This window comes from Ptychodera flava, chromosome 4 (assembly GCF_041260155.1).
Source record: "Ptychodera flava strain L36383 chromosome 4, AS_Pfla_20210202, whole genome shotgun sequence".
In the NCBI taxonomy this organism is placed as follows: Eukaryota; Metazoa; Hemichordata; class Enteropneusta; family Ptychoderidae; genus Ptychodera; species Ptychodera flava.
In genome coordinates, this window is record NC_091931.1 from 5,432,721 (window position 1) to 5,453,899 (window position 21,179).

At 38.7% G+C, this 21,179-nt stretch overlaps 2 protein-coding genes and 2 non-coding genes across 4 annotated transcripts; 1 reads left to right on the forward strand and 3 right to left on the reverse strand.

Moving 5' to 3' along the window:
• Positions 1 to 478: 478 nt before the first annotated feature.
• Positions 479 to 669, forward strand: LOC139132327 (U2 spliceosomal RNA). The gene has a single exon (XR_011552260.1). It is a non-coding gene; the product is annotated as a U2 spliceosomal RNA (small nuclear RNA).
• Positions 670 to 1,743: 1,074 nt separating this feature from the next.
• Positions 1,744 to 4,826, reverse strand: LOC139130762 (mth938 domain-containing protein-like). Its single transcript, XM_070696553.1, has 2 exons — positions 4,531 to 4,826; positions 1,744 to 2,418 (listed from the first exon to the last, which is right to left on the reverse strand). Exons 1-2 carry the CDS (start codon positions 4,719 to 4,721, stop codon positions 2,043 to 2,045), a joined length of 567 nt encoding a protein of 188 aa, XP_070552654.1. The 5' UTR covers positions 4,722 to 4,826; the 3' UTR covers positions 1,744 to 2,042.
• A 5,091-nt stretch (positions 4,827 to 9,917) lies between these two features.
• On the reverse strand, positions 9,918 to 11,721 carry LOC139130764 (mth938 domain-containing protein-like). Its single transcript, XM_070696555.1, has 2 exons — positions 11,583 to 11,721; positions 9,918 to 10,986 (listed from the first exon to the last, which is right to left on the reverse strand). Exon 2 carries the CDS (start codon positions 10,982 to 10,984, stop codon positions 10,616 to 10,618), a length of 369 nt encoding a protein of 122 aa, XP_070552656.1. The 5' UTR covers positions 10,985 to 10,986; positions 11,583 to 11,721; the 3' UTR covers positions 9,918 to 10,615.
• Positions 11,722 to 20,055: 8,334 nt separating this feature from the next.
• Trnap-cgg (transfer RNA proline (anticodon CGG)) lies at positions 20,056 to 20,127 on the reverse strand. The gene has a single exon. It is a non-coding gene; the product is annotated as a tRNA-Pro (tRNA).
• Between the last annotated feature and the right edge of the window lie 1,052 nt (positions 20,128 to 21,179).

Consider the following 21,179-nt stretch of genomic DNA (forward strand, 5'->3'; position numbering starts at 1 on the left):
ATGGTTTATTGGCTTCCACTGGCTCAGTAAACTTGTAAATTGTTCGGCTAGGGACTAAAATGGGGATTGGTGGGGTCTTGGTTTGTGATTTGTTTGGGCTGCTGAGTCCTGACGGGCCAGTGGATGTGAGGAATATTGCCCATCCCTATAGTTTGTCCCAGCAATAAAAATCACACCTTTCCAGAGAATCTACAGCAGAAAGACTTGAAGAGAATGATATCAGAGTGCAAGTTTTGACATCATTCAAGGGTCATTTATGAAGCTCAAGGAAAAAGAATACCATGGGTGATGACAGTTCACTTGACGACTTCCAAGTATGTAAAATTAAATTGCCAATGTTTAAACGTTTGATTTTCAGAGACTGCCAAGTACATGTAAATGATAAAGCTTTCTTTTGCGAGAGCATCAGGAATATACAGCTAAATACAGTTAATTTATGGTGAAATAACCAGATGATAGAGGGCAGGCTTTGAAATAACTAGATGATAGGCCTTTTGGCTGAGATCATGTGTAGTATTTGTTCTTATCAGCTTAATATCTGATACGCTGCTCACCGAGCAGCTCAATTTTAAACTGATTTTTGGAATTGGGCCATGGAGTGGGGGCTTGCTCCGTCCTGGCCACGGATTGACCCGGTATTGCAGTACCTCCGGGAACAGTCCCCCTCCCCCCCCCCCCCCCAAAAAAAAAAAATTATAAAAAAAAAAAAGGCAGGCTTCCATTTCATGAACCAGGCTGCATTTGATTTGCATGATCATGATTATGATATAATATGACATCATTTTCAAATAGAGGTTGTAAACAAAACTGACTATCACAATCATGTTTTCGGTTGACATAGCTACCCTCAGTGTTGACACATTTTTGCAGAGCTGCAGCGTACATACAGTATTCCTATCATTAAAGTTTATCAGTAAACGTTTCCATCAAATCTCCGTCATTTGGAAAAGTTTATTGTACCTACTGTATGCACTCCTCTACTTGGTAGTGCGCCATACTATGCTGCACTGTGTTCTGAACAAATAATTTTTTTTTTTCAAATTTCGTTGTAAATCAAGGTATTTTATTTTTAATATAAGAGAAGTGATTAAACCGGCAAATGTTGCTTTAAAAATCAAATTTACTTTCTGAAACTTCAAAATTACTGCCATTTCTGTATGTAATCATACCAATCACGCCCTGGGGCATGATTGTTGTGATTGTCAATCATGATTATTATTGGGCGTATTCGAACGCACGATCACGATTTGCCAATCATGATCATGATCGTATTAATCGAACGCGCCCCTGATGTATGAGCACCAAATGCCATCCTAAGCAAAAAGTGTGAGACCATTTCAGTATCCCTGAATATCATTGTGGTCATCATGGAAGTGATGTATCAAGTTTTGGGTTCCTATGAATTTTTCACCTTCCATTAACCAAGTTGCTTGAAAATTGCCCATCATCATGATCAAGTTATGTTATTTCCTATGTAACTCACAAGAAAATTATTGAACAAAAACCTAATGTTGAGCCTACATGTGTACACATCCAATTTTAAGATGATATAGCATATACTGATACCAGCACCAGTAGCCTTACAGTGGAAAGACATGCTTGCATACATAAATACATCTAGCCAATGACATACATCTAGCCAATGACAAACATACACACATACCTTTCTTCTATTTTATCCTCATTTTATCCAGTAACAAAGATACTTGTTATTAGAAATCATCACAACATGCACATTTCAAGTTTATCAAAACATACTAAATTTTTACTGTATTTAAAGTCACACTTTAACAGTGAAATACAATGTACAATAGGAAAACCATGAAGTTAATTGTCATAATAATATGCCAATAAATTAAATTACAAATCCCAAACAAATCTTGTAGAGTTGACTTGTCATTGCAAAGATATGAAATTATCCCTTTCCCGTGCCCACCTACAATGCTGCATTTATACCAAATGTCTTGTTAAAGTGTTCAGATGCCAAGCATATTGCAGTGTCTGTGGTATACTCCAAGGATTAAGACATCTACCTTCCATTTTCAACAGGTACTGTGAAAAATGCCACCAACCCTTTTTTCTCCCTCTTCTACCAAATCATTGTATTTTTCAATGGCTTTTTCAGTCTGTAAGACCAATACTTCAATGTTTTTGCCTGTGACATAATCTAATGTGTCTGCCGGAACACCAAGCTGTCTTTGCATTCCATTTCCAATCACCAAGACATCAACACTACTGTCGATGATATCATTTACATCTTCAACTTGTACACCTGGTGAGTGATGGGTTCCTGTCGTTGCCCAGTCCCAGTCAATGCTGCCACCCGGCCACACCTTGCAATCTTTATAAGTGGAGCCGTTTTCCAATTTAATGTTTCCCCATGAATACGATGTCACCTTTGGAGAGTTAGTTTCATCCCTGCACCATACGGAGACAGAAAATTCAAATTACAAAATTTAAATGCAGTACTGATTATGATTGGTCATTCACCAGTTCGTGTACACTCTAAAATAGGAGACGTTCAAAATATATCCCATAAACGCCCATGTGACTAAAATAAACCAATCACCGTGTCGATAACGTCATGCGGAACACCGCCGCCAACGTTGAGACGTACGTCTGTGGTCTGACACATGCGCATATCGCGACTGCTCGACTCCGCCTATCGAGGAAAACAACAGAGTCGCAGCAACAGAATCATGGAACTTAAACATCGTAAAGTTCATGCCATGGACGGAAGACACTTTCACATGGTCTTCTAGACGTTTTCAGCTGAGGACTCACAATTGATGTAACCATCGGATGGCCAGTCATTTCATGTCTTCGTCCACGGTTCGATATAACGCCGGGAAAACAGACCTGTACGCAGGGCTATACGGCTGCAATACTAGTCACGACCTGCGATCAACAATGCTTCCCGTTTTCAAAACCGCGCACCGTTGCGCACCTATCCGTGGGACCCAAGTGTTAGGCATCATTAGAAAGCTGGTTTTCTGCCCCTTTGAATGATATAAGAAATAACTAAGTAAGCCAGAACTACGATCGTAAAACGCCCGCAAAAATGAGTCGACTGTCAACGTTAAAATCGCGGGAAAGTGTGATGGCGATTTGCGTATTTCAATGACTAACTTCAAAATGATGTAACGAGAAAAATCTCGCACGTACCACCCTCCAAAGCTGCCATTTTAAAGTGTAGACCATTTTGGAGATATTTTCATTCGAAAGACACCGAATATCTGTCAACTGGGGTTAAAAAACCCGCCGAAAGTTGCTAATGGGTTCGTTCCCGCAAAATCGTACGTTCACTTCCGCATTTACAATTTAAATATTCATGAGAAATTCCCTTCTGCCATTGGCCAATACAAAAGGTCATGACTTCAGCAAATGTCTCCTATTTTAGAGTGTACACACAGGGCCGCATAAGTCAATATTACAGCGTTTTTCTTTCTTTTCAATGTTACAAATAATCCAACTGAAAAGCACAACACTTGTGTAGCTGTCTTTTGTGTAGCGTGTATTGGCATGTATAGTTAGTCCTCGTAAATGTGACCTTTAGTTCCGTGACCTCTAGGCCCGGCTCTAGCCATGCCTACTTCCTGCCCTGCCCTCACTATGCTTACTGTACTTATAGTACAGTAAACACGGCGACGTCTGTACACGTGTCCAGAAGGCATAGGCAGAGGAATTGGCTAGAGGTCACGGAACTAAAGGTCGTATTTACATATGATCACATTCCCCATTGAGGGCGCACTATACATGCCAATACAAGCTACACAAAAGACAGCTACACAAATGTTGTGCTCTTCAGCTTTATTTGTAACATTGAAAAAGAAAGAAAAACGCTGTAATATTGACTTAAATAGCCACTTGTGAGCCCCTGTGGTGTACACGAACTGTTCATGAATTTTGCCATTCTAATCTAAGCTTCCATGACAAACTATAAAAAATTTTAAACAGTGGCAAAGTAATTTTGTTCAAGTCGGTTGAAGTTACTGAGTTTTCTTGATGTTTCATCTATACAAGGTCCTTTGTGAAAATGATTTATTCAACAGTATGATAAAAGCACCTTATTTCTGCTGCCCCTATGTATTTTTACATGTAGTTTTCTATGTTGACCCATACTATAGAAACTGTCTACGGGTAATGTCAATAAATTTAAAGTATATCTATTCCATTAATTATTGAACCTTCTTCATGTTTATTTTAACATTTACATATTTCCGACTATTCTCCTGTCATAACTCTTCGAGTGCTAAAGTTCCTGTCGGAAAATCAAAGTGATGGCTAAAAATTGTACGATTGACAGCGTGCGTGGCACGGCATGCAAGTTTTGACCTCTGACCCGCGCGGTTAATCCAAAAGTGACGCGTCAGTTCAGTTTTCTTTTGCCTGCATATACTGTTGCAATTATGACTATGTTTCTTGTTTTCTTTGTTACTTTCTGTAACACCCGAAAATGAATCGATCGATCTGTCAGAAGATCTCAACTTGTGTATCACTCACTATATGTACAACTGACATTCAGCTTACCGAACACTCCTGGCTTGCGCATCGTCGTCCTCATATTGGCTTCTGCTGTGGGTGTTGACGTGGTCTGGCAACCGTGAGTTTCCGATGGTGTCCGGAATGTCTGCTTGAATAATAAATAACCATAGCAACAAACCGACAGAAAAACACGTAACAGCTGAAACGCCAAATATTACACCGCCTTTCTGAACCATATATGAGCCGAAGTGTACGTTTGGATTGTTCAAACTGAAATAGATATACAGTACATGTATGTACCGCACCGGCGTTATCACTTGTACGTCAGTGACGTGTACAGTCAGTATCATTTTAACTGCGCATGGCTAAACGTGCACCATATGTGAAGTACGGGGGTGCAACACCTGGTGTACCAAACTTCTGTCACGATCGCGAAAGGCTGTTGACTTGAAAGATGTACCTTTTCTGTTTACTATACAGTGACTATATAAATTGCTCTCGTCTTTCACTTTTCTTGTTACGCATACTCAAAACTGTCTGTTTGCACTGGTTGTGTATCTCTAAGCTCTCTCTTTTTTTTAAACTTGAAACTTTATTCAAAAATGAAAATGAGTAGACTTTCCCACCATCATGCAAGGGTGGCGCCGACGTAGTGGTTTATGCCCAAGTCAAAAACACAATATCGGAGAGGGTCAAACTGCCGAAAGTCATAGGTGATCATATATACTATATTCATGTTTGATAACAAAAAGATACGAAAAATTAGGACAAATGACTGTGATTTTACAGTAAACGTGCTTTACAGTGTATAATCTTACCCTTCAGAACATTTCACAGGTCTAGAATAACCAGTCAAAAAGTTAACCTTACTTTTTATCTTGTTCAAGAACATCGACAACTAACTTTTCAGCTGCATTGCATCAGATTGATAAATGATCTTAATTCTGTCAAGATTAAATTAATTTCTATGTTCCAACATGTTCCCAATTGTTCATTTTGCAAAGCAAGTGCTCATAAAAATTAATATATTTCATGTTACATTGCTGTTATGATCTACATCTGGTCTAATTTTTTTATCTCAGTTTTCCAACAATTTTCTTTTTTGCAATATAAGAGACATGCTTGCACTAAAATGCGGAGTATTCAAGGGTTTCACCTTGGCCAAAACTGATATTTCCAATCACTAAAATTGACAGTTGTGGCCAGGTTTCCTCTGACCTTTGTGGAATAACTTCCAATCTGAGTTGCTGAACATCTTTATGCTCCCTAAATTGAAATGAACGAATACAAATAAGTTTCCAGTAAGATCAAGGTTCTCAGTCATGTTTTGCCAATTTGACCTTTGACTTCGTGTCAACAATTTCAAGTAGAGTGATGTAGCTCTAACATCATTCTTCCTCAGTCCATATGTTTTAAAGATACAACATCATAACATAATTCAGCTTGTGTATTTGATCTGTTTTTCTTCAGCTAGTCTGGGAAAGATTTGAGTATCATTGCATGTTTTGTCTTAAGTACCTTCAATTCATAAAAACAATTGAGTCAGATGTCTGTGTTACATATTTTCCACAATATAATAATGGTACAGATGAAACTTTTTTAATCTTGATCATCAGAAGATGTAATAAAACACTGCAAAATTGAGTTACCTATTAGCATATTCTCCTTTCAGCATAATTCTGCCGACAAAGGCTGTGTGTGTAGCAATGTATACGATGTGCATTGTAATCATTAGTTTAGGGGGGTTCAAAGTTAGCGATGTGAATTACAATAATATGAATGCCAAACCAATCTTCATCCAGCAGTATCTCTCTGGGCTGTGACCAACATCAAAAATGACTTCTCAATATGCCAAATTGACAAAAATGATGCAAATTTAACATTCACTATGTCCTGTTAATTCCATACATATCTACAGCCAATCCCTAAAGACATTTGCATTACTGAAAGTTTCAGGAGAACTGTATAAACAAAATTACTATCTAGAAATAAAAGTAAGCCTCCAATTTCCAAAGCATTGCAAGCATTTCAGAGAAAAATGCAGGCTACAATACTTTTGTGTTCAAGTTGTCTCATGTTTTTATGGTTCCTTGAAAAATAACGTTCGAATTGTGTCTTCAGAAACAGTTTTTGCCAATTGGTTCACGGAATGTGCACAAAATGTAGGGCTCAGAGTAACAGTATTTGTTACTCTCTAACAGGTCTGATATCATTACTTGTATGGCATATACATCTACCTTGTGCCTCATTGGACTTTCTCCATCCATTTGCTATTTTGTAACTTTCTGACAGGTCTGATATCATTACTTGCATGGCATATATATCTACCGCGTGCCTCATCATTGGATGTTCTCCATCCATTTTTAATTATGAAGTCCAAACATCACTAGCTTTGTTTCATTCTTATACTTCTACTATGGATCAGCTCAAAGTACTTTGATTTAACATTCCCTGTTCCAGCCTTTCACCATTTTCCTTCCCTATTCTTGTTCAATTCCATTCCATAGCAGGTGTTACAGGTCATAAGCAAATAAAATTCCATCACTTAGAAGTCTAACAAACCAAACAATTCATCTTTTTTCTTTCCAAGTTTCACCAACACTTGTAGGTTAAACATTTTTGGGGAATTTAATAGACAATTAGAGATCGTAATTTCATTGAACATGTGGTACATGAAACAAGTCATCGTTGATGACACAGTCCCCACTTGTTAATGGGTACTTTGATTACATGTCCTAAGAGGATAGAGTCCTCTTCATTAATTGAGACATGCCCAAGTTTTGGCTAAGGACACGAAAAAATTGTAACAAAATGGCTGCCATGCAGCCATATTGGATCATATCAAGAAACAAATTGACATACATATGTATGACAAAGGTTATGTCCTTGTACCAACTTTGAATAAAATCGGTTAAGATATGCTTAGAGTATTATGGCCCTCGACAGGAAAAAATCGTAATAAAATGGCCGCAAGGCAGCCATATTGGATCGTATCACATAACAAATTGACATGCATATGTATGACATTAGTCAATCTCCTTGTACCAACTTTGAATAAAATCCGTTGAAACATGTCTGAGTTATTGCTCTGTACATGAAAATATCGTAATAAAATGGCTGCCTAGCAGCCATATTGGATCGTATCACATAACAAATTGACGTACATATGTAAGACATAGGTCAATGTCCTTGTACCAACTTTGAATAAAATCGGTTGAGATATGCCTGAGTTATGCCTCTGCATATGAAAAAATCGTAATAAAATGGCCACACAGCAGCCATATTGGATTGTATCACAAAACAAATTGACATGCATATCTATGACATTGGTCAATGTCCTTGTACCAACTTTGAATAAAATCGGTTAAAACATGTCTGAGTTATGGCACTGTATATGAAAATATTGTAATAAAATGGCCGCCTGGCGGCCATATTGGATCGTATCACAAAACAAATCGACATGCATATCTATGACATTGGTCAATGTCCTTGTACCAACGTTTGATAAAATCGGTTGAAACATGTCTGAGTTATGGCTCTGTACATGAAAAAATCGTAATAAAATGGCCGCCTGGCGGCCATATTGGATTGTATCACAAAACAAATTGATGTGCATATCTATGACATTGGTCAATGTCCTTGTACCAACTTTGAATAAAATCGGTTGAAACATGTCTGAGTTATGGCTCTGTACATGAAAAAATCGTAATAAAATGGCCGCCTGGCGGCCATATTGGATCGTATCACCAAAAAAAATGACGTGCATATCTATGACATTGGTCAATGTCCTTGTACCAACTTTGAATAAAATCGGTTGCAACATGTCTGAGATCTGGCTCTGTACATGAAAAAATCGTAATAAAATGGCCGCCTGGCGGCCATATTGGATCGTATCACAAAACAAAATGACTTGCATATCTATGACATTGGTCAATGTCCTTGTACCAACTTTGAATAAAATCGGTTGAAACATGTCTGAGTTATGGCTCTGTACATGAAAAAATCGTAATAAAATGGCCGCCTGGCGGCCATATTGGATCGTATCACAAAACAAATCGACGTGCATCTGTATGACATATGAAGTAATCCTTGTACCAAGTTTGAATGAAATCGCTTCTTGCATCTCTGAGATATCTGCGTGAACGGACGGACGGACGCACGCACGCACCACACGGACGCACACACGCACGGACATGACCAAACCTATAAGTCCCCCCGGACGGTGTCCGTGGGGACTAAAAATTATGAATAAAGCTGTTACATATAGGTTATTGCGATTCCATGTTCCTTTGAAATATTTGGGATAATACCAGCTCTGAATTGAACATAGACAATTAAGCTGTTACATTAAAGTCCCAATAGCTGTATCTTTTAGCATTATTTTTGTGATTTTACTTCCAAACTAAAACAAGTTAATGGAAATGTACTCATTGAGGGGTGTTTATACAGGTAGAATAAACTGCCCACTGAGACTACATGTGCAATTTTGAGCAAGATAAATAATAAACATTTGCCCAAACGTAAAATGGCGCCCTCATGCAAATAAAAGCAAAAATACTGTACGTCATGCATAGTGCATTGGAATCTTCACAGAAACAACAGAGTAGTCCAATGTAATGCACAGTGCTAAATGTTTTCCACTGGGACATTATATGCTTTGTTTTCTTTGTAATATGGCGGGAAATCAAAATAACATTTAAAATTTAAATTTGCTTGTCCAATTTTTCAGTAGTAGAAGACTACACCCTTTAAATTTGTAGAACTTAAAGAAAACAAGAGAAAATAGAATGCCTTTTTCAGGTCAACAAATTTCAACAGTTACAGCTACAGGGGCTTTAAGTACTTTGTCAATGCAATTTTTAATCCAGAGTAGTATACTTGACATGGTGTCACACTCTACTGGTATTTTGTACACAATGCCGATGTGTAGTGTTAACACTCACTAAAATGTATACAAAACCATTAATAGTAATTACCATACATGATGTGTTCATGTTCTTTGATATTTTAGCCTGATAGGAAGTTGGTGAGAACTATCCGGACAACATCAGATAGTTTACACGGTATATTTGTATCACTACAGTATACAATTAGTGAAGAGTATACATATCCAGAAATATGTGTAATATATACAACAAACTCAGATGATCTGATAGTTTCTTTGCAAATTTGACTCTGTTTCTCATCAAATCTTCTCGCTGAATGGAAAATCTAGGTTTTACCTAATTATTAGTTAGTTTACCTGATAGTATTACCATTGTTTTGCAATCTCTCTACAAATTTCCTCCATGGTTTTCACCGTTCTAGCCAAAGTCCTTTCTGTCCCATGTACAGTAAGAAATCAACAGACCCTAACCAGTTTGTGTTACGAGGTATGAGTAAGGCTCTGTAACAGCAGAGTTCAGAGCTGTATTTACAGGTCTGTTTCAGATCTGTCAGGATGTGACTGAACAGTAATAGTCAAAAATACTTTAAAAAATTCAAATCTGTACTATGATAACTGCATTTGACTGATGCCAAATCTAGGCGAGAATTCACTGTCAGGCAATTCTTTGCATTCACGTTGCCAGTTTGCCATTGGGAAGTGTACTTTTACTCCCACAATCCTTTGCACTTGAATGATCCAAAATGGCAGACTGCCAATGTGAACTAGAATGACGTTACTAGAGTAAAGTTTTGAACTTTTGAAGGTATTTCTGAATGTTCAATTGTACTTGATTGAGGGTGGATATTTTATTTTGTTGGTTTTAGACTAAAACTACATGCTTATTCATTGTGCTGTCAAACCTTCATTTCTTTATACTGCTATTGAAGTTCTGCCTTCAGCCTTACACTCCAGGTCTTTAGCCTTTGATTGACTATCCAGGCAATGTAGCAATGAGTCCTATTGACTGAAGTCGTGTAGGAGACAGATTGCTAGTGCAGAGAAATAAACCAAAACAGTAAATCAGGACACTATCTCATCACAGAAGCAATTTTATAATGTTTTCAAAGCAAATATGACGACTTATAATTAAAAGTGCCCTATTATAATAATGGCTAGTTATGGATTTTGCTGTTGTTTGTTTGTTTGTTTGTCAAAAACTTCAGCTAGCGCCACTCTCTCTTGCCCTATTAGAGTAAAAGACTGTCAACAGGTACTGTGGAAGATTCCCCCAACTTTCTTTTCACCAGCATTCACTAAAGCATTGTACTTTTCAACTGCTTTCTCAGTTTCCAAGACCAGTGCCTCAACACTTTGTCCTTTGATGTAATCCAAAGTCTCCCTTGGCACTCCAAGAGCCTTGTCCATGCCATTTCCGATCACAATGATTTGTATTCCCTTCTCCAAGATTTCCTTCACATCAGAAGGTTGTACTCCAGGCTTATGGTGGGTACCTGTCTCTCCCCAATCCCAAGTACGACTTCCACCAGGCCAGACTTTGCAGTCCTTGTAGACGGCACCTCCCTCAATCTTCATGGTGCCCCATGAGATCTTTGTCACCTGTGGCGATGTCATGGCTTAATATGAAAAACAAAAAGAGGGATAGCCGTTTCAATGACAGAACAAATGCTTTAGAGGGTGTTACAGGCCAGGCCGATAGCTGCTTTGTTGGACCATGGAGATAAAAAAGGAGCTCCATGGTTGTACATATATCGCCCAGGCTAAATAGCTGGGGGATGAGGTTAGACTTGTTGTCAAAATATCGCCCGGGCCACAGTCCCCTGTGATCTATTCTGCTCTTGGACTATGCGTCCCATAGACCTGTGTATATATGCCTGATATATACATACGTCTATGGGACGTATAGTCCAATAGCGGAATAGATCACAGGGGACGGTGCCCGAGCTAAATCGCTGGGGGATGAGGTTAGACTTGTTGTCCCCTCATCCCCATTCCTAAACGCGATGATACTTTTACAAATTATTCCAGAAAAGTCTGAAGAAAACAACAACAATTGGGCTGTCTGCGCTCCCTGCAGAAATCATGTGTTACAACAGTGTCGTTGTGGAATACAAATGTACTGTGTTGTCGATGCGTAATGGTGATGCAAATATTTGCTAAATTTGTATATATCAAAATATCAAATCATCTCTCTTATATAAAAGAAACCAACCTTGATGATGTCTACGTCATTCGACCAGCCCAGAGCAACAGCAGTTACCTATGAACTATGAACATATACCTTCACATGGACAGCCGCGGTATGCGTATCCTTGTCATCGCGACCTCATTTACTCCACGGAGGGCGCTTGTGCTCTGACACCGTACAGGTTCGGTTTTGTCTGCAGCACAGGCACCATGTAGTTAATAGCTCTTTCAGTATAGTAGAAAGGGGAACTATAGCCATCGAGCGATGTCGTTTATTTGGTCACTTTTAAAGACTTTGATTTTTTTTCACGGCGAATAACTTTTCCGGAGGGGTGAGCGTGTCTTGTCTTCCCCTTTCTACTACACTAAAAGCGCTATCAATACAGTGGTGTATGGTGCCTGTGGTCTTCAGTGGCGGTACGCAGACTTACACTTAGGGACTGGTCAGTTATTTCAGCCTGGGGAGGGCCGGTGGATCCATGGGGGAGGGTCACCATGTTTTTGAAATGCAAAATGTTGGGGGAGGAGGGTTAACAGTCACGAACTGCATTATCCAGTCGCAGTTGTAGGCGCGGCGCCCTTCGGGCACATAACTTTGAGTAAAACCTTTATTGAAACCGTATCTCTTTGGGATCTTGATATCTAAATACAATTGAGGTTCAACAACTACAACAGAACAAAACGACCACAGCAACAAAAGGAAAGGATATATATATATATATATATATATATATATATATATATATATATATATATATATATATATATATATATCCTTTCCTTTTGTTGCTGTGGTCGTTTTGTTATATATATATATATATATATATATATATTTATAGATAGATAGATAGATAGATAGATAGATAGATATATAGGATATATAAAAAGATATATATATATATATATATATATATATATATATATATATATATATATATATATATATATATATATATATATATATAATATTGAATTTGTACAACTACGTTCCCTACGATCTGTCATACATGTCCACAGTCCTTGCTGTTAGACTGACTGCGTAGATTTTTTTCTACGTCAGCGGGGCGTTCGTCCAGTGTCTAACCCACAGGTGCTTGCAGCTTTGCTTGAATAGTCGATCGAAGGCTGTAGTGTGAGGCTGAAGGCCTAACCTGGGTAGAGAGAGATTCTCTCATACCACCCAGGTTCGGCCTTCGATCGACTGTCCAAGCAACAAGCACCTGTGGTCTAACCAAATGCGACTGTGACATGGTCAGAAAGCTGGCAAAGTTCATGGTTCCGTGGATTTCCTTGGCAAGAGCTCATTGATGGCGATCGATATTAAGGTGAAGTACTACGAATTACGTCAAAATTAAGTTGTGGTGTCATTTTCTTGAAACTTTGCACAAATATTCTTGGAAGTTGTGCAAGTGCAAAAATGAAATAAAAAATGGGGGTCACCACGCTTGTTTCCATGGAAACGGACGTTAAAATGGCGTCGTTAGAAATAAATAAAAATGATATAATTCACTTAAACTAAAGAAAGCAATTATAAAACGCTCAGCAAATGAGTTAATTTTAATAAATACCAAGACTTAAGATCCATATCTATCGAATGTATAGTTTTCATGATGTTTGTGAAGAAATTTTAACATAAGTAACATAAGTATCGATTACAAAATGACGATATCGAAATTATATCACTACATAATTTTCGAACTTTCTTCCTGTCGCTTTGAATGGTGTCATTTTGACCAAACTTGGCGAATAAACTCCTGACATAATACCATTTAGTTTACACTTTTAATAAAAGGGTGTCACCACGCTACTTTTTACAATATCTCCAGGTGAATGGGTAATTTGCGCCATGTAAATGGGAGAGAAATGTTAATTTTTCGCTCATATTGAATAAAAACCAGCTTCCTAGGGGGTCAAAATATGACAAGGTTATAGGTCACATGTATTTCTAAGACACTGGGTCAAAAAATTAGGTAAAAGCGCAATTTCAACAATGGCAGGTGATGTTAAATACATGCTACAAAATAACCCATTTGCGGCAGGCTGGAGTTAAATCTGCGCAGAAACGTTCTAAAGCGTGTGCGCGTCCGAATTCGTCGCCCTTTACCTTATTAACGAAACGTTCGTTATAAATGTAAATTCTCTTCGCCCCGCGTTCCGCTCTTTAACACTTAATATTCTGGGTTAAGAGGGGAGGGGCTGGTGTCATACGCTTATCTACAGGAGACAGTGTTCTGACCTGGTTTAATTCATTCCGAAATGAGAGAATTGCGGTCTTTTAGCGGTATGCCGGGCTGATTTTGGGGCATTTCTGTTAAAATCAAAACTCGTTAAAAAGTAAGGGGACCTATTCCGAGAGGCGCAACCACATAAAGTATGTGCGTATTCTGACCGCTCTGATAGGAACACACCGAAGAAGTGCAGAAACGTTACGTATTTTACATGAAACGTGAAATTTCTGGTCGCAAACAGCTCTCTCTCTCCCTCCCTCCCTCCCTCCCCTCTCTCTCTCTCTCTCTCTCTCTCTCTCCCCCACCCATCCACCCTACACACACACACACACACACACGTTTATATCACACACATATCACACCAATTCTTTATTTTCACGTTATTTTCGTCTCTGTCAGAATATGCAACCATCCAAAACACATGCATAAAAAAAAATTATATTCGTTTACATATACTGATTTATTGTTGTTTGCTTTAATAACTTAACACAGTCACTAAAACACAAATGTCGAAAACACCTTAGATGTTATCGACCTCAACTCCTCTGCCACGTAATTGATCAATCACTGCATCGATAATGTCCTCATCGAACATCAGCGTCATCCATTGACTCGGAAGCATATGATAGATAACTCAAAATTCTCGAACTTCAGTCACTGCCTTCAGTCACTGCCTTGCTATCATCAGTCACTGCCTTGCTATCATCAGTCACTGCCTTGCTATCATCAGTCACTGCCTTGCTATCATCAGTCACTGCCTTGCTATCACCAGTCACTGCCTTGCTATCATCAGTCACTGCCTTGCTATCATCAGTCACTGCCTTGCTATCACCAGTCACTGCCTTGCTATCATCAGTCACTGCCTTGCTATCATCAGTCACTGCCTTGCTATCACCAGTCCCTGCCTTGCTATCATCAGTCCCTGCCTTGCTATCATCAGTCCCTGCCTTGCTATCACCAGTCACTGCCTTGCTATCATCAGTCACTGCCTTGCTGTCATCAGTCACTGCCTTGCTATCACCAGTCACTGCCTTGCTATCATCAGTCACTGCCTTGCTATCATCAGTCACTGCCTTGCTATCATCAGTCACTGCCTTCAGTCACTGCCTTCCTATCACCAGTCACTGCGTTACTATCATCAGTCCCTCCCTTGCTATCATCAGTCACTGCCTTGCTATCATCAGTCACTGCCTTACTGTCATCAGTCACTGCCTTGCTATCATCAGTCACTGCCTTGCTATCATCAGTCACTGCCTTGCTATCACCAGTCACTGCCTTGCTATCATCAGTCACTGCCTTGCTATCATCAGTCACCGCCTTCAGTCACTGCCTTGCTATCATCAGTCACTGCCTTGCTATCACCAGTCCCTGCCTTGCTATCACCAGTCACTGCCTTGCTATCATCAATCCCTGCCTTGCTATCATCAGTCACTGCCTTGCTATCATCAGTCACTGCCTTGCTATCATCAGTCACTGCCTTGCTATCATCAGTCACTGCCTTGCTATCACCAGTCACTGCCTTGCTATCATCAGTCACTGCCTTGCTATCATCAGTCACTGCCTTGCTATCACCAGTCACTGCCTTGCTATCATCAGTCACTGCCTTCAGTCAGTCACTGCCTTGCTATCACCAGTCACTGCCTTACTATCATCAGTCCCTGCCTTGCTATCATCAGTCACTGCCTGATATCATCAGTCACTGCCTTGCTATCATCAATCCTTGAATGAAAAGCTTCAACTGGAATTTTAACGCCTAACAAATTCGTCATCTGATTTTGATTTGTTGTCATGGTTACCAGCAGCCCGAGTGTCTGAGCGGGTGTTCTTGGGTGCACGATTTTTGTTGGTGTGAGGTTTGTTGCTTGGTCCAAGCCTTGGTGTTTGCACATTGAACCAAAGTGGCCGTGGTCGAAACGCTTTGCGTTTTTCGGTCTTCATTTCGTATTTTGCCTCGATTTCATTTGCCTTTGATGAAAGTTCTCTGGCATCTTTCTTGGTTGTCTGTTCAACGTTTCGATATTCAACCCGTACTTTCCTCATTTTGTCTTTCATATCATCGAGTCCAGAAATAACACCGGTAACCTTTTTGTCAACTTCTTTCATGTGAGTGACATTATCTTCCTTTTCCTTGTTGGTTTCTGCGCATCGACTGTCGATGTAAGATTGCACCTCGACGATTTTGACGGCATTGTCGGCAACATCGGACTCTAACTCGGCCAAGCTGTCGTCCAAATCCTTGATTTTGTCGATGAATGCGGAAGGACACTGGTAGATTTTCTCAAGCTGGTCGAATGCCTCGCGGAAACGATGGTAATAAACTACACAATTGGAAGGAAGCGCGAACATTGTTTGGCAAAAGTCAAGAATGTCATCACCGAAAGGTACCAGTGATAAAACCGTTTTCAAAAGTCCGTCGACAGAGCTTTCAGTCCAATTAGTAAATGGCTCTTCAGAGGGCAATACAGACTGGTCGTTGGGTTTTGGTTCTCTTTCTATGTTCGCTCGTTGTTGATTTGTTGAAGGACTTTGTTTCTCAACGTCATCAATCGTCGGATTACTTGGAGGCACCGCTCCGCCAGAGAGAAAGAAGGAAAAAGAGTTGTTGTTGACGTCATCTAAGATCGCATTTACCTCTGTCTTGAAGGTTTCCATTTTCAACTGGAAAGCTCTGACGATCTTGCCTGGAATATTCAGGAAACCTTCCACCGAGGTTAACTTTGGACCAATCACAGGCAAGCTGAGTGCAATCAGTCTAAACAATGCTATGGGTCCAATATTTACATGTTCATTCGCAAAATCACCCATCGCTACGGTGATTGCTGCAAACAGCAGTCGAGTCACAATCCACATCGGAATGTAAACAGGCAAGAACGTCAGCAAGACACATCCTGAGATGACACGGAAACCAAAGCTGCAGACATCTCTGACGACGCGCGCCACGAACAACAGGAACGAGATGTACAACAAGGCAATCCTTTTAAATATTTTGACAAATGATCGGACGACTGGTATGCAACTGAGAAAACTGTACAGTAGTCCCGTGAAATACACGGCCATGTAGATCATCAGTCTTATCCGTATCATCGTTGTCATCATCGTGTCATACGTCATCTTGGCTATAACACTCTTAGTTCTCTACGCGATGATCTGCTTGAAACTCTGACAATAGAATTCTATTGTCAAGACAAATGGAATTGTGATCTTCTAGGCCAATAGGCGCGAAGCCAGTAAGTAGAATGTTCTTCAGAAGGATATCGCGGTACCGGTGACGCAGTAATATTGTGCAGTTCTACAAATCTCGTGTTAATTCACGAGACTGAAAACATCATCCGCCATGACTCCGAGTTGTGAAAGAAGACAAGTTGGTGTTGGGTGCACTGTGAATCGTTTCTCGATTACACAGAAAATAAATAGTTGCATACGCTGTGTGCAGATTGAAAACTTCATCCAGTGATAGTTTGTTAGATATAGAAGTTATGTGATGAAAAAAGTAGCGAAAAGAAGGAAAGGTGCGCTGAACTGAAATAAAAAAGATATCGTCACATACAATGATATCAAATATCAGTTCACGCGATATTTACGATATGTATTATAAATGCAATGGGAGGTTGACGACGGCATATTTTATTGGTATTTTGCGCCCCGTCCCTGTTGATATACTTGGATAATCTCTTGAAACGAGTTCTTCAATCTGCTTGTCAAAATTATTTTCCTAGCTTCGCTAGAGGAAAATTGTGACCAATACATGCTAATGGACCTTTCAGTTTTTACGGCTAGGGCGGCAAATTCATGTCATTGTTTTCAAAATTAGATAGACCCCCTCCATCAAGAACCAAAAATGGTGACCCCTCCCCTTTGACAAAAATACGACGACCCCAAGATAGTCTAAGAAAACACTGAATAACTATGAACAGAATACTAAACGACCTAGAAATAAATCATTAACTACCTTTGTATACACTATAACACTGCTTCAGTTTTTGTATGTTAAAGAATGCAGATGTACTTTCTATTGAGGCAACACACATTGGCAGATGGGCAAAGTTATAATATCATAACAGAACACAACAGTAAAGGAAGTTGAACAGCAGTTCTAAACACTAATGATTATAAGGAAGCGTCAGAATAGCTCGTCAACCTGTGATACCACAAAAAGTTTACAACAGACGACTCAGAACAAACAACAGAGAAACATACAGCCTTATAATAGAAACGTACGATACAAAACATGTTGATGAGAACATATATCCATATTTCAAACTAGTGAAAACGGAATACGAACACTACCTTGAACACAGTAGAACAAGATGATTAGACATCCTAGCTTCGGATTGAAAGAACAAACCCCAAGAGGGACAACATACTAATGCATACAATCTTTCAATTATTCCAGACAGTTATCCACTGATGATAAATTTGAGGCGACTAATTAAGATCGTCCATGTAGCCGACACGAACACGAAGTGTCTGTTACCGGCTACCAAAAACTATGAAAAATAGTAAAGAATGAGCTACAAAATCACTATCAGTTTTAAGTTGCAGGTAGAATAAGTCTGTGCCTTTGTAAAAAATACTATAAAAATAGTAGAAAGTGAAGAACCAGCTGAAAGTTAGTTGAGGAGACCTTGACCGCATATCATTTGCATCTCATTGTCGGCTACATGGACTGTGTGCCTAAATTTGAGGCGACTAATTAAGAAAGTATGATAAACTCTCGAAACATAGCGTTAAAGGATCGTAGTGTTATACAGTCTCTCCACTCTGGAGTAGAGACTACACTAGACAGCGAAACGTAAAATACACTTACAAAATACACAAAATACTCTACGGTGTGTGGAGTTGTTTCCCTTTATTCCATATCATAACAGTCATAATATGAACCTGAAAGATTAAAGCAAGCCTGTCTGTCACTACATTTAAGGATACCGATTGGCTCACGCACTGAGCATGAACAATTTTGATGAGTGGCGTAGCCACATATCTAATACCAGCTGTAATACTTTGACGTGGTTTTGCCGTGACGACCGAGAAATCCATCTCTGTTCAACTGTTAACAATAGGCCTAATTGGATGGTGAAGTAATGTCGATTTCATCTACAAATGTAATCTCATCTGCTTTTCTTTTAACGTTACACACTTGTTTTTATAAGTAATTTGCAATATTGTAACATTCAGCTATACGACACCTAACACTTTTGAGAAATTTGAAAAATATGAAAATCCAATTATCCCAAATTAGTTCCGATCGTGTTTGTTACAGTTTTTATACAGTGACCTACCCTCCCGTGCTTCTGAAAAAAGATGACCCCCGTTTTTTTTTATTCCAAATATAAAGTGACCCCCCTGATTTTGCCACCCCGGCCGTAAAAACCGAACGGTCCCTAAAAGAAGAGATAGAACACGGTTAGGTCTATTGCATTGAACTTGACATCGTTTATAATAAGATAAACACATGTTATATAATTGTAACGCTGAAATGTTTAAACTTTTTAATTTGCCTAAAGTCTTATACTGTAATGGGAACAGCTAACTGTTAATAATAATTTTTAATAATTAATAATATTTTTTCAAGAGATACAAATATTTTTGTGTTTTTATTGTTATCTGCTTCATTGACCGAAAGTATTAAAGGAAATTTGTGTTTACTGTACAGTTTGCCTATTTATTTTTGTTATCTTTTGTCTACTTTTACCGAAATTAACCAAGTCCATGCAACGTTTAACAACGGTTTTAGAATTTTTAATTTGTCAAGGCATTGGAGTGTACGTCCAATGTTCATAATATATTGTGCATTAACTTTTGATGAATGAAGATGTAAGTGTACATGGAATGTGATCGACAGCTGACAATTCTTTTTATTATAAGTGTTTATACTTGCAAACGCAGTGAAGCGATCCAGAGCAAACATTTTATCAGCATACAGTATTTACATTTTCTTTTGTTGTTGATCGTGCGCTTTTTGTACCCTTACCACAGTAACTTTGGCACTTCCACGGGCCTTGAGCCTGATTCATATAAATAAATAAAAAGTAACATAAATATATATACTTGATACGTTGTGATATATGTTGATATTTATATTGAAGCCGATAATGACACGTTATGGCGGCTGTCGCAAAGACATGTGTGAGTTAATGGCACATAAAACATGCGGAAATATTTAAATTAGAAACATGAGAATACGCACGTTTGATCCTAAACGAACACTTTCAAACACATTTGACAGAATTATAGGCATATTTTCGAAGTTTTACGACGTAAAATATTCTGGGGCTTGTCCGGGGTTCGAACCCGGGACCTCCTGTACCCGAAACAGGAATCGTACCACTAGACCAACAAGCCGACATGTAATTATAAATGGTAGCATTAGTCATGTTTGCAAACTTTTCATCTTGTTTTCATCAAAACATATTCAGTTTACCAATAATTTGTTTAGTTTACTTTTCTAAATGCATACAAAAACCAATATTTTGGATAGGAGAAAGGTTGTATTAAAAAGCTAGTGTAGGCGGTTGAAATGAAAGCTGGTCCTTGAAGTTGTAGTCACTATTTGTATACTTTGCATTTATCCTTGCAGATTTATGTACACAAGGTTAAAATGAAGAATTCTGATACCATTTACAGATATGGACAATTTAAAGGGCCTTTCAAGTATAGGTGTTATTTATAAATCTCAAAGAGTGCCCAATGGTTTTACCATCGATTGCCACTCAACCTTCATCTCTCAAATTGACATGTTATTGTACAAACGTTGCATTTTTTGTACATGCATAACACCCGCACATTTATTTTTGGTTTCGCTCATAGTTTTTGCTGAGTCAAAATTCGATTATTGGAGGAAAAGAATAAAAAATGTATTGGAGCACATGTACATTAACCAGTAAGTCAAGTAAACAAGCAAATAAATGTTATTTTACATTATTCTTCTTTTTAAATAAAACTTTAATGACTCTGCAGAACGTAAATGAGCGAAACCCAAAATACACGGGCGGGTGTTCCATGCGGAATCTATCTGATATGGCATTTTCACAAAAATTAATCGAAAAGGTTAGAAGAAAGGGTTAGATAAGTACCTGCGCTCGGGACTGCTTTTGTTCGCACAGTAATTTAAATTCTCTGGACAGCTATTGTACGTACGCCTAAACGATTAAAATTTACATATGTTAACAAAGACCCTTTACTGAGAATTCATGTTGACATTGGTAGTCTACACAGGCGTGGATAGTTTGTCATCGCACGTCAAAGAGTAACACACAATTGTGTTATTATAGCGGTGCATTGCCAGTAAAATATTCACAAATAATATGGCTATGTTACAGTCATGTATAGCCGCGGAAAGATTAACACTTTTGGATATCACACATCTGTCAGAAAGTATAGTTCAGTCATTTAAT

What these genes read in the sequence shown, in the direction of transcription:
- LOC139130764 (XM_070696555.1), bottom strand. Translation starts at nt 10,984, where the DNA reads ATGACATCGCCACAGGTGACAAAGATCTCATGGGGCACCATGAAGATT.
- LOC139130762 (XM_070696553.1), bottom strand. Translation starts at nt 4,721, where the DNA reads ATGGTTCAGAAAGGCGGTGTAATATTTGGCGTTTCAGCTGTTACGTGT. An exon ending in GCGCAAGCCAGGAGTGTTCG is followed by an intron (nt 2,419 to 4,530) that starts GTAAGCTGAATG and finishes CGTATGGTGCAG; the next exon opens with GGATGAAACTAACTCTCCAA.